Source organism: Coregonus lavaretus, assembly GCF_964263955.1.
Source record: "Coregonus lavaretus genome assembly, contig: HAP1_SCAFFOLD_296, whole genome shotgun sequence".
Lineage (NCBI taxonomy): Eukaryota > Metazoa > Chordata > Actinopteri > Salmoniformes > Salmonidae > Coregonus > Coregonus lavaretus.
In genome coordinates, this window is record NW_028156611.1 from 422,314 (window position 1) to 435,928 (window position 13,615).

General features: G+C 50.7%; 1 protein-coding gene across 1 annotated transcript in view; it reads left to right on the forward strand.

The window, feature by feature from the left end:
* LOC311126153 (rho guanine nucleotide exchange factor 39-like) overlaps positions 1–13,163 on the forward strand; it is a gene marked incomplete at its 3' end in the record, with an annotated part of 115,246 nt that extends 102,083 nt beyond the window's left edge. The window contains 3 exon segments of the mRNA XM_084200172.1: positions 7,794–7,882; positions 12,918–13,069; positions 13,072–13,163. Coding sequence (XP_084056298.1) covers positions 7,794–7,882; positions 12,918–13,069; positions 13,072–13,163 — 333 coding nt within the window.
* Between the last annotated feature and the right edge of the window lie 452 nt (positions 13,164–13,615).

Genomic DNA, 13,615 nt, shown 5'->3' on the forward strand with positions numbered 1-13,615 from the left:
ACACCATGTAAACTATCACTATCTAATACCAGATATATAGACCTCTCTCTCTCCATAGACACCATGTAAACTATCACTATCTAATACCAGATATATAGACCTCTCACTCCTTAGACACCATGTAAACTATCACTATCTAATACCAGAGATATAGACCTCTCTCTCTCCTTAGACACCATGTAAACTATCACTATCTAATACCAGAGATATAGACCTCTCTCTCCTTAGACACCATGTAAACTATCACTATCTAATACCAGAGATATAGACCTATCTCTCCTTAGACACCATATAAACTATCACTATCTAATACCAGAGATATAGACCTCTCTCTCTCCTTAGACACCATGTAAACTATCACTATCTAATACCAGAGATATAGACCTCTCTCTCCTTAGACACCATGTAAACTATCACTATCTAATACCAGATATATAGACCTCTCTCTCTCCATAGACACCATGTAAACTATCACTATCTAATACCAGAGATATAGACCTCTCTCTCCTTAGACACCATGTAAACTATCACTATCTAATACCAGATATATAGACCTCTCTCTCTCCATAGACACCATGTAAACTATCACTATCTAATACCAGATATATAGACCTCTCACTCCTTAGACACCATGTAAACTATCACTATCTAATACCAGAGATATAGACCTCTCTCTCCTTAGACACCATGTAAACTCTCTTTCTCACACCCACACATTTTTTTAACCTTTGTATTTTATTATTTTCTATCATTTTTGTAAAAAAAAAAAAAAGTACCTTCATTTAACTAGACAAGTCAGTTAAGAACAAATTCTTATTTACAATGACGGCCTACACCGGCCAAACCCGGACGACGCTGGGCCAACCGGCCAAACCCGGACGACGCTGGGCCAATTGTGCGCCGCCCTATTGGACTCCCAATCACGGGCCGGTTGTGATACAGCCTGGAATCGAACCAGGGGGTCTGTAGTGACGCCTCAAGCACTGAGATGCAGTGCCTTAGACCGCTGCGCCACTCGGGAGCCCTAAACACACACACACACTCCTTAGAACCACCATATAAACTCTGACCAAACAACAGATGTGAGAAATGATCAACATGTGATCACTGAGTGCTAACCCTGGTAGTTTTATTTTCTGTGGACAGCAGTCCGTCCCAAATGACACCCTATTCTAAAATATAGTGACACTACTTTTGACCGGGCCCCCCCTTTGGGGGGTGCACTATATAGAGAGTACCATTTGGTCCACAGACTAAAGCCTGAAGCCTGCAGGTAAATGGTAAAGGTCATTTAATATGTTGACTTCCTAATGCTGATCTTCTCTAATGGGGTGCTGTCTGACTGGTGTATTATAATGGGATGTCTGTTGGTGGGGTTGGATAGGCTCAGCTGGGCTGTCTGGGGTTGGATAGGCTCAGCTGGGCTGTCTGGTGGTGGGGTTGGATAGGCTCAGCTGGGCTGTCTGGGGTTGGATAGGCTCAGCTGGGCTGTCTGTTGGTGGGGTTGGATAGGCTCAGCTGGGCTGTCTGGTGGTGGGGTTGGATAGGCTCAGCTGGGCTGTCTGGGGTTGGATAGGCTCAGCTGGGCTGTCTGTTGGTGGGGTTGGATAGGCTCAGCTGGGCTGTCTGGGGTTGGATAGGCTCAGCTGGGCTGTCTGGGGTTGGATAGGCTCAGCTGGGCTGTCTGTTGGTGGGGTTGGATAGGCTCAGCTGGGCTGTCTGGGGTTGGATAGGCTCAGCTGGGCTGTCTGGGGTTGGATAGGCTCAGCTGGGCTGTCTGGGGTTGGATAGGCTCAGCTGGGCTGTCTGGTGGTGGGGTTGGATAGGCTCAGCTGGGCTGTCTGGGGTTGGATAGGCTCAGCTGGGCTGTCTGTTGGTGGGGTTGGATAGGCTCAGCTGGGCTGTCTGGTGGTGGGGTTGGATAGGCTCAGCTGGGCTGTCTGTTGGTGGGGTTGGATAGGCTCAGCTGGGCTGTCTGGTGGTGGGGTTGGATAGGCTCAGCTGGGCTGTCTGTTGGTGGGGTTGGATAGGCTCAGCTGGGCTGTCTGTTGGTGGGGTTGGATAGGCTCAGCTGGGCTGTCGTTTGGTGGGGTTGGATAGGCTCAGCTGGGCTGTCTGGGGTTGGATAGGCTCAGCTGGGCTGTCTGGTGGGGTTGGATAGGCTCAGCTGGGCTGTCTGGTGGGGTTGGATAGGCTCAGCTGGGCTGTCTGGTGGGGTTGGATAGGCTCAGCTGGGCTGTCTGTTGGTGGGGTTGGATAGGCTCAGCTGGGCTGTCTGTTGGTGGGGTTGGATAGGCTCAGCTGGGCTGTCTGTTGGTGGGGTTGGATAGGCTCAGCTGGGCTGTCTGTTGGTGGGGTTGGATAGGCTCAGCTGGGCTGTCTGGGGTTGGATAGGCTCAGCTGGGCTGTCTGTTGGTGGGGTTGGATAGGCTCAGCTGGGCTGTCGTTTGGTGGGGTTGGATAGGCTCAGCTGGGCTGTCTGTTGGTGGGGTTGGATACGCTCAGCTGGGCTGTCTGTTGGTGGGGTTGGATAGGCTCAGCTGGGCTGTCTGTTGGTGGGGTTGGATAGGCTCAGCTGGGCTGTCTGTTGGTGGGGTTGGATAGGCTCAGCTGGGCTGTCTGTTGGTGGGGTTGGATAGGCTCAGCTGGGCTGTCTGTTGGTGGGGTTGGATAGGCTCAGCTGGGCTGTCTGGGGTTGGATAGGCTCAGCTGGGCTGTCTGTTGGTGGGGTTGGATAGGCTCAGCTGGGCTGTCGTTTGGTGGGGTTGGATAGGCTCAGCTGGGCTGTCTGGTGGGGTTGGATAGGCTCAGCTGGGCTGTCTGGTGGGGTTGGATAGGCTCAGCTGGGCTGTCTGGTGGGGTTGGATAGGCTCAGCTGGGCTGGCTGGGGTTGGATAGGCTCAGCTGGGCTGTCTGTTGGTGGGGTTGGATAGGCTCAGCTGGGCTGTCTGTTGGTGGGGTTGGATAGGATCAGCGGGCTGTCTGTTGGTGGGGTTGGATAGGCTCAGCTGGGCTGTCTGTTGGTGGGGTTGGATAGGCTCAGCTGGGCTGTCTGTTGGTGGGGTTGGATAGGCTCAGCTGAGCTGTCTGTTGGTGGGGTTGGATAGGCTCAGCTGGGCTGTCTGTTGGTGGGGTTGGATCAGCTGGGCTGTCTGTTGGTGGGGTTGGATAGGCTCAGCTGGGCTGTCTGTTGGTGGGGTTGGATAGGCTCAGCTGGGCTGTCTGTTGGTGGGGTTGGATAGGCTCAGCTGGGCTGTCTGGGGTTGGATAGGCTCAGCTGGGCTGTCTGGTGGTGGGGTTGGATAGGCTCAGCTGGGCTGTCTGTTAGTGGGGTTGGATAGGCTCAGCTGGGCTGTCTGGGGTTGGATAGGCTCAGCTGGGCTGTCTGTTGGTGGGGTTGGATAGGCTCAGCTGGGCTGTCTGTTGGTGGGGTTGGATAGGCTCAGCTGGGCTGTCTGGGGTTGGATAGGCTCAGCTGGGCTGTCTGGGGTTGGATAGGCTCAGCTGGGCTGTCTGTTGGTGGGGTTGGATACGCTCAGCTGGGCTGTCTGTTGGTGGGGTTGGATAGGCTCAGCTGGGCTGTCTGTTGGTGGGGTTGGATAGGCTCAGCTGGGCTGTCTGTTGGTGGGGTTGGATAGGCTCAGCTGGGCTGTCTGTTGGTGGGGTTGGATAGGCTCAGCTGGGCTGTCTGTTAGTGGGGTTGGATCAGCTGGGCTGTCTGTTGGTGGGGTTGGATAGGCTCAGCTGGGCTGTCTGGGGTTGGATAGGCTCAGCTGGGCTGTCGGTGGGGTTGGATAGGCTCAGCTGGGCTGTCGGTGGGGTTGGATAGGCTCAGCTGGGCTGTCTGTTGGTGGGGTTGGATAGGCTCAGCTGGGCTGTCTGGTGGTGGGGTTGGATCAGCTGGGCTGTCTGGTGGTGGGGTTGGATAGGCTCAGCTGGGCTGTCTGGGGTTGGATAGGCTCAGCTGGGCTGTCTGTTGGTGGGGTTGGATAGGCTCAGCTGGGCTGTCTGTTGGTGGGGTTGGATAGGCTCAGCTGGGCTGTCTGTTGGTGGGGTTGGATAGGCTCAGCTGGGCTGTCTGTTGGTGGGGTTGGATAGGCTCAGCTGGGCTGTCTGGGGTTGGATAGGCTCAGCTGGGCTGTCTGTTGGTGGGGTTGGATAGGCTCAGCTGGGCTGTCTGTTGGTGGGGTTGGATAGGCTCAGCTGGGCTGTCTGTTGGTGGGGTTGGATAGGCTCAGCTGGGCTGTCTGTTGGTGGGGTTGGATAGGCTCAGCTGGGCTGTCTGGTGGTGGGGTTGGATAGGCTCAGCTGGGCTGTCTGTTGGTGGGGTTGGATAGGCTCAGCTGGGCTGTCTGGGGTTGGATAGGCTCAGCTGGGCTGTCTGGTGGTGGGGTTGGATAGGCTCAGCTGGGCTGTCTGGTGGTGGGGTTGGATAGGCTCAGCTGGGCTGTCTGTTGGTGGGGTTGGATAGGCTCAGCTGGGCTGTCTGTTAGTGGGGTTGGATCAGCTGGGCTGTCTGTTGGTGGGGTTGGATAGGCTCAGCCGGGCTGTCTGTTGGTGGGGTTGGATAGGCTCAGCTGGGCTGTCTGGTGGTGGGGTTGGATAGGCTCAGCTGGGCTGTCTGGTGGTGGGGTTGGATAGGCTCAGCTGGGCTGTCTGGTGGTGGGGTTGGATAGGCTCAGCTGGGCTGTCTGTTGGTGGGGTTGGATAGGCTCAGCTGGGCTGTCTGTTGGTGGGGTTGGATAGGCTCAGCTGGGCTGTCTGTTGGTGGGGTTGGATAGGCTCAGCTGGGCTGTCTGGGGTTGGATAGGCTCAGCTGGGCTGTCTGGTGGTGGGGTTGGATAGGCTCAGCTGGGCTGTCTGTTGGTGGGGTTGGATAGGCTCAGCTGGGCTGTCTGTTGGTGGGGTTGGATAGGCTCAGCTGGGCTGTCTGTTGGTGGGGTTGGATAGGCTCAGCTGGGCTGTCTGTTGGTGGGGTTGGATAGGCTCAGCTGGGCTGTCGTTTGGTGGCCTTCGCGATAATGACTGTTGTTATTCAGATTGTGACTCGATTATTCAGAGGATAATGACTTGTTGTTATTCAGATTGTATGATTCAATTATTCAAAGGATAATGACTGTTGTTGATTCAGGATGTTAATGGCTGTTGTTGATTCAGGATGATAATGACTTGATTCAGGACGATGATGACTGTCGTTATTCAGGATGATAATGACGGTTGTTGATTCAGGACGATAATGACTGTTGTTATTCAGGATGATAATGACTGGTGTTGATTCAGGACGATAATGACTGTTGTTATTCAGGATGATAATGACGGTTTGATTCAGGACGATAATGACGGTTGTTGATTCAGGATGAAAATGACTGTTGTTGATTCAGGATGATAATGACTTGATTCAGGACGATGATGGTGTTGATTCAGGACGATAATGACCGGTGTTGATTCAGGGCAATAATGACTGGTGTTGATTCAGGGCAATAATGACTGGTGTTGATTCAGGATGATAACGACCGGTGTTGATTCAGGATGATAACGACTGTTGATTCAGAGGGTGAAGACTGGTAATATATCCTGGGGAAAATACGGAGAGCAGAAAACTAATGGGAAATGAAAACGTGCATCACCAACATTTCAGTCTCACTGTGCTTGTGTCCGTTGATGTGTATTTCTCTGTTGGAGTTGCTGACCCGACGCTACCGGTTCAACCTCAAACGTTACAAATCACTGCAGTGTCCATCTTGTGCCATCAACTCAACAGGTCTTTTGTCCTCCTCTCTTTCCTCCCGTAGCCTCGTATACAGAGAGGCCATATCCATGTAGTCAGAGGTGGTGGACAACGATCAGATAACTCTCACAGTAATGTGTTACTGTCTGACACGTTACTGGTGGTTTCTCAACTGGGCCTGCCCTGCCCTCTAGTGTTCAGGCTGTGTCATTGCAACAACTCTTTGAATAAAGGAGTCTTTAGGTACCTTACTGTGATATAACATCCCAATACAAGGATACATTATGCTGTCTGAAATGTGTGCAATTTCTACACTTCCAGTCATTGATTGAGAAAGGCTGCAGAGGAAGCTGGAGGAACCCCAGCCCTCCTTTGACGGTCACACAGTCACACACAGTGACAGACAGACAGACAGACAGACAGACAGACAGACAGACAGACAGACAGACAGACAGACAGACAGACAGACAGACAGACAGACGCAGACAGGCAGGCAGGCAGACAGACAGACAGACAGACAGACAGACAGACAGACAGACAGACAGACAGACAGACAGACAGGGAAAGATGAGACATGGGCTGCAGTCTGGGAGACAGAGGACTGACTGGAGGTTAGGGTGACATTTATTGGGTAAAGATCAGACAACTCTACCACCCTGACTCACTCCATCCACCTCAGTCTAGTCACTCCTCTGTCCTCTTACCACCCTGGCTCACTCCATCCACCTCAGTCTAGTCACTCCTCTGTCCTCTTACCACCCTGATTCACTCCGTCCACCTCAGTCTAGTCACTCCTCTGTCCTCTTACCACCCTGACTCACTCCATCCACCTCAGTCTAGTCACTCCTCTGTCCTCTTACCACCCTGACTCACTCCGTCCACCTCAGTCTAGTCACTCCTCTGTCTACCACCCTGACTCTCTCCATCCACCTCAGTCTAGTCACTCCTCTGTCTACCACCCTGACTCACTCCATCCACCTCAGTCTAGTCACTCCTCTGTCCTCTTACCACCCTGACTCACTCCATCCACCTCAGTCTAGTCACTCCTCTGTCCTCTTACCACCCTGACTCTCTCCATCCACCTCAGTCTAGTCACTCCTCTGTCCTCTTACCACCCTGACTCACTCCATCCACCTCAGTCTAGTCACTCCTCTGTCCTCTTACCACCCTGACTCTCTCCATCCACCTCAGTCTAGTCACTCCTCTGTCCTCTTACCACCCTGACTCACTCCATCCACCTCAGTCTAGTCACTCCTCTGTCCTCTTACCACCCTGACTCTCTCCATCCACCTCAGTCTAGTCACTCCTCTGTCCTCTTACCACCCTGACTCACTCCATCCACCTCAGTCTAGTCACTCCTCTGTCCTCTTACCACCCTGACTCTCTCCATCCACCTCAGTCTAGTCACTCCTCTGTCCTCTTACCACCCTGACTCACTCCATCCACCTCAGTCTAGTCACTCCTCTGTCCTCTTACCACCCTGACTCACTCCATCCACCTCAGTCTAGTCACTCCTCTGTCCTCTTACCACCCTGGCTCACTCCATCCACCTCAGTCTAGTCACTCCTCTGTCCTCTTACCACCCTGACTCTCTCCATCCACCTCAGTCTAGTCACTCCTCTGTCCTCTTACCACCCTGACTCTCTCCATCCACCTCAGTCTAGTCACTCCTCTGTCCTCTTACCACCCTGACTCACTCCATCCACCTCAGTCTAGTCACTCCTCTGTCTACCACCCTGACTCACTCCATCCACCTCAGTCTAGTCACTCCTCTGTCTACCAGCCTGACTCACTCCATCCACCTCAGTCTATATTTTACATTTTAGTCATTTAGCAGATGCTCTTATCCAGAGCGGCATACTTTTTTCTTCTTCTTCATACTAGTCTAGTCACACCTCTGTCACCCACCTCCCTTTCTTTTTCTCTCTCCCCTCCCCCCCTCCCTCTCTCCCAGTCTCATTTCTCTCTTTATGTCCCTAACCCCCCCTCTCTCCCATCTCTCTCTCCCCTCTCTCACTCCTCCATGCTTCTCTCTTACTCCCCCCTCTCTCTTTCTCTCTTCTAGTTGACCTTCCCTAAAGCCAAGCTTCTGCTGATGTCCAGCGATCAGGAAGATATCAACGACTGGTATTGCAGCCTGTCCTCTGCTGTAGGGTACGTTAACACACACACACACACACACACACACACCCCAACTCTCTCTCACTCACGCTCCTCATCGCTAACAGCCTGAGCTCTGATGACCCCTGTCCTCTCGGGCCATCCACTCTTCAGATCTCCACCATGGCTAATTACATTCCCCTGGAGCTTCAGGGGCAGTCAGGCTACTCTAGAGGGGATCCCCAGAGCGGTCGGAGTGCTGCTGTGAGATTGACAGCCTCTCCCTGTCGGCACGGTGACAGACCTGACAGGGTGATAAACTAATGAACCAGGGAAGGGTCCGGTCCTCAGTAGTGCTTAGAACCTGACCCATGACCTCCACCAGGGAAACGGACTGGGAGGGAGGGAGGGAGGGAGGGAGGGAGGGAGGGCCACTGTCTGTGATGACAGCTAGGGCTGGAGACCAACGGGAAGAGCTGATCAATGCCTGAATGACTGATGGGGCTCCTGGAAGGAAGGCTGGAACAGTACAGTGTGAGGTGTGTGTCATATTCTCATGTTCATACATTCTTGAAGTATTGATTTACCTATAGCTTACTGTGTCTGTCTGACCTCTGGTCTCCAGATCTAGAGAATCTGTCTGACCTCTGGTCTCCACATTTAGAGAATCTGTTTGACCTCTAGTCTCCACATCTAGAGAATCTGTTTGACCTCTAGTCTCCACATCTAGAGAATCTGTTTGACCTCTAGTCTCCAAATCTAGAGAATCAGTCTGACCTCTGGTCTCTCCAGATCTAGAGAATCAGTCTGACCTCTAGTCTCTCCAGATCTATAGAATCGGTGTGACCTAGTAGATACCCACAGACTTCCGGTCATTGCGCTAACGCTAGTTAGCATTGTCTCTAGAAAATACCTCTAACTTCCTTCATACTGGACACAGAGATATACAAATGGTATCCAATAATTAATCTGACTCTGGGGAGGTAGATAAAGGGCATCATTGCCAACATCCCAAAGTATCCCTGTAATGTCATTGGTTAATTGACAGACATTATATTCACTTCATTTAAGGACTCCTAAAAAAAACACACACACACACACACACACAGTGTTCCAAGCCAGAGTATGTGAGCGGAGTTGAGCGGTCAGAAATCCCTCTCATCGCTCACAGGAGTGGTGCGCTCCATGTCCTTTCCAACCGCTAAACAACTGCTCCTTGCTCACAGGAAAAAGAAAAAAAAATTGCAGCTTCCATTCATTAAATTCGCTTCCATTCATTAAATCACCATTTAACCAACACCCATCTATTTTTGTGACTACGTGGACCTACCATTCGGTTTTGAAGTATTGAAACCAAACCATATGATTTGAATGAAAAGTATTTTAATAAACGTGAAAAGGTGACTGTGAGAAGCGCTCATCATTTCAAATAGTCTCCATGTGGTATTAAACAGCATATAAACACTGTAAATAGGCCAGGAGTCAGACAGGGCGCCTCAGAAGGAACTACAATAATAATAATAATAATAATAATATGCCATTTAGCAGACGCTTTTATCCAAAGCGACTTACAGTCATGCGTGCATACATTTTTTGACGTATGGGTGGTCCCGGGGATCGAACCCACTACCCTGGCGTTCCAAGCGCCGTGCTCTACCAGCTGAGCTACAGAGGACCACGCTGAGCTACAGAGGACCACGCTGAGCTACAGAGGACCACAGCGGAGCTACAGAGGACCACGCTGAGCTACAGAGGACCACGGCGGAGCTACAGAGGACCACGCTGAGCTACAGAGGACCACGCTGAGCTACAGAGGACCACGCTGAGCTACAGAGGACCACAGCGGAGCTACAGAGGACCACGCTGAGCTACAGAGGACCACGCTGAGCTACAGAGGACCACAGCGGAGCTACAGAGGACCACGCTGAGCTACAGAGGACCACGCTGAGCTACAGAGGACCACGCTGAGCTACAGAGGACCACGCTGAGCTACAGAGGACCACAGCGGAGCTACAGAGGACCACGCTGAGCTACAGAGGACCACAGCGGAGCTACAGAGGACCACGCTGAGCTACAGAGGACCACAGCGGAGCTACAGAGGACCACGCTGAGCTACAGAGGACCACGCTGAGCTACAGAGGACCAAAATGAATTATTGCGACACACTAGGCTGGGCAGGAACATGAAGCGCTCAGCGTTTAAACAACACTTTGTTGTATTAAATCATTATAGTCTATAAGTTGGCTCATATAGGCTGTGACTTATTTAGAATGAAATACAAATTTAACGACAAATGCCCTTATTAGGCGCTCAGTGCCTTTTTTTGAATTCATTTTTAGAAACAGGAGTTTGTCCAGTCTGTGGCTTCAGGCTTGCGATGGTGCCTGGATGGTGCCTGGATGGTGCCTGGATGGTGCCTGTGGAGAATCCCCTCCCCGTGCTGGCAGGGCCACTGGAGAGGCCAAGCCCCCTTCGGGCCACTCTAGCCCGGCTGGGCAGGGATGCAGAGTTGTTGTTTTTTATTGATCTATATTTAGACCTACATATTTTTTTTTCACAAAATAACCCAATCAAAACGCAAAGCTACTTGAAAGAGGTAGTAATGTGTCAGCCGTAATGTGCCAGGATGTTGATATCAATGATAGCCTATTATATAGATACAGAGCATTGGGAAAGGATTCAGACCCCTTTGACTTTTTCCACATAGGGTTAAGTTATAGCCTTGTTCTAAAATTGATTAAATAAATACAAAATCCTCAGCAATCTACACACAACACCCCATAATGACAAAGCGAAAACAGGTTTTTAGAAATCTTTATTTGTTTTTTTTTGCATACCTTATTTACATAAGTATTCAGACCCTTTGCTATGAGACTCGAAATTGAGCTCAGGTGGATCCTGTTTGCATTGATCATCCTTGAGATGTTTCTACAACTTGATTGAAGTCCACCTGTGGTAAATTCAATTGATTGGACATGATTTGGGAAAGGCACACACCTGTCTATATAAAGGTCCCAAAGTTGACAGTGCATGTCAGAGCAAAAACCAAGCCATGAGGTCGAAGGAATTGTCCGTAGAGCTCCGAGACAGGATTGTACCAAAACATTTCTGCAGCATTGAAGGTCCCCAAGAACACAGTGAACCACCAAAACGATGGGTCAGTGGGAATACGAGGTCAGTTCAGAGTGATGAGGGGTCAGAGGTCAGTTCAGAGTGATGAGGGGTCAGAGGTCAGTTCAGAGTGATGAGGGGTCAGAGGTCAGTTCAGAGTGATGAGGGGTCAGAGGTCAGTTCAGAGTGATGAGGGGTCAGAGGTCAGTTCAGAGTGATGAGGGGTCAGTGGGAATACGAGGTCAGTTCAGAGTGATGAGGGGTCAGTGGGGATACGAGGTCAGTTCAGAGTGATGAGGGGTCAGAGGTCAGTTCAGAGTGATGAGGGGTCAGAGGTCAGTTCAGAGTGATGAGGGGTCAGAGGTCAGTTCAGAGTGATGAGGGGTCAGTGGGAATAAGAGATTACGTCAGTTGAGTGACTGTGTCCTTGTCATTGTGTGAGGAAGAGGCAGGATACTCAGTACTTTAGACTCCATTAATGACCCAATGGAAAAGAGGCAGGATACTCAGTACTTTAGACTCCATTAATGACCCAATGGAAAAGAGGCAGGATACTCAGTACTTTAGACTCCATTAATGACCCAATGGAAAAGAGGCAGGATACTCAGTACTTTAGACTCCATTAATGACCCAATGGAAAAGAGGCAGGATACTCAGTACTTTAGACTCCATTAATGACCCAATGGAAAAGAGGCAGGATACTCAGTACTTTAGACTCCATTAATGACCCAATGGAAAAGAGGCAGGATACTCAGTACTTTAGACTCCATTAATGACCCAATGGAAAAGAGGCAGGATATTCAGTACTTTAGACTCCATTAATGACCCAATGGAAAAGAGGCAGGATACTCAGTACTTTAGACTCCATTAATGACCCAATGGAAAAGAGGCAGGATACTCAGTACTTTAGACTCCATTAATGACCCAATGGAAAAGTCCAATATTAAGGCTAGATGACAGTGCTGTAAGTCAGGTGATCAACAGACGTTTTAAACTGTCATTTATTCTCACGTGATGTTCAGTCTCTCACTTCCAGTCATGTTGTAACTATAGTCGAGGAGCACGGTGGCTCACCAGAGAGATGGCCTAACTCAGCGTCTTGTTTCAGTCAGTTAAGGTCGAGGAGCACGGTGGCTCACCAGAGAGATGGAGTAACTCAGCGTCTTGTTTCAGTCAGTTAAGGTCGAGGAGCACGGTGGCTCACCAGAGACATGGAGTAACTCAGCGTCTTGTTTCAGTCAGTTAAGGTCGAGGAGCACGGTGGCTCACCAGAGAGATGGAGTAACTCAGCGTCTTGTTTCAGTCAGTTAAGGTCGAGGAGCACGGTGGCTCACCAGAGAGATGGAGTAACTCAGCGTCTTGTTTCAGTCAGTTAAGGTCGAGGAGCACGGTGGCTCACCAGAGAGATGGAGTAACTCAGCGTCTTGTTTCAGTCAGTTAAGGTCGAGGAGCACGGTGGCTCACCAGAGACATGGAGTAACTCAGCGTCTTGTTTCAGTCAGTTAAGGTCGAGGAGCACGGTGGCTCACCAGAGAGATGGCCTAACTCAGCGTCTTGTTTCAGTCAGTTAAGGTCGAGGAGCACGGTGGCTCACCAGAGAGATGGCGTAACTCAGCGTCTTGTTTCAGTCAGTTAAGGTCGAGGAGCACGGTGGCTCACCAGAGACATGGAGTAACTCAGCGTCTTGTTTCAGTCAGTTAAGGTCGAGGAGCACGGTGGCTCACCAGAGAGATGGAGTAACTCAGCGTCTTGTTTCAGTCAGTTAAGGTCGAGGAGCACGGTGGCTCACCAGAGACATGGAGTAACTCAGCGTCTTGTTTCAGTCAGTTAAGGTCGAGGAGCACGGTGGCTCACCAGAGAGATGGAGTAACTCTGCGTCTTGTTTTGTTGTGACAATGATCCATTTCTGTTAGTCCAGTAATTGAAGTCTAACTCATTTTTTATTTTTTTTGTAACTTGTTGTCTGTGGTCTCTCCAGTCAGTTGAAGTCCAGGAACACAGTGGTCCATCAGAGAGACGATCTGGTCAGGAGACCTCTGCTCCGCTTTGTAGAGGACCAGGACAACCAAACTTCGCCCTCCATACCACCCACCTCCACCCACACCCCCACCACCCCCGGGAGGAAGAGGATGGCCCCCCCTCCACCCCAGACCCCCTCCACCTCCAGACATACTCCTTCAGCAGGAGCAGAGGGCAGTGTCTCCAAGAGGATGAAGCTGACTGAGGGGCCAGCTGAGAGGTGGGTTCATACTGAATATGCAGTATATATATATATATATATATGATAACGCTGTCATTCAGAGGCGGGTGCTTGAGATCCAGTAGTGACTGGGCTATTGTAACATGATAGACTTCTCCTTAGGGGGGTAATGGAAGTATAGGACTGACACCTAGTATGAGAGTCCGATACACTTGAACAGAAGTGTTTCAGCCTCCTTGAGGGGCCAATAGAGGATCAGTGAAACCTGGTATGAGAATATGTGAAAGACGATGAACCCTTTGCCATTGACCATACACCCCTGAATGATGGTTGAAACCTAGTATGACACTATAAGATACGTCTGAACCAGTAGACCCTCACGGTTTCTTTCCACTCTGTCCTGATGTTAATACAGTGTAATGACCCTGATAGAGGTCAGAGGTCAACTACTACTCCTGATGTTAATACAGTGTAAT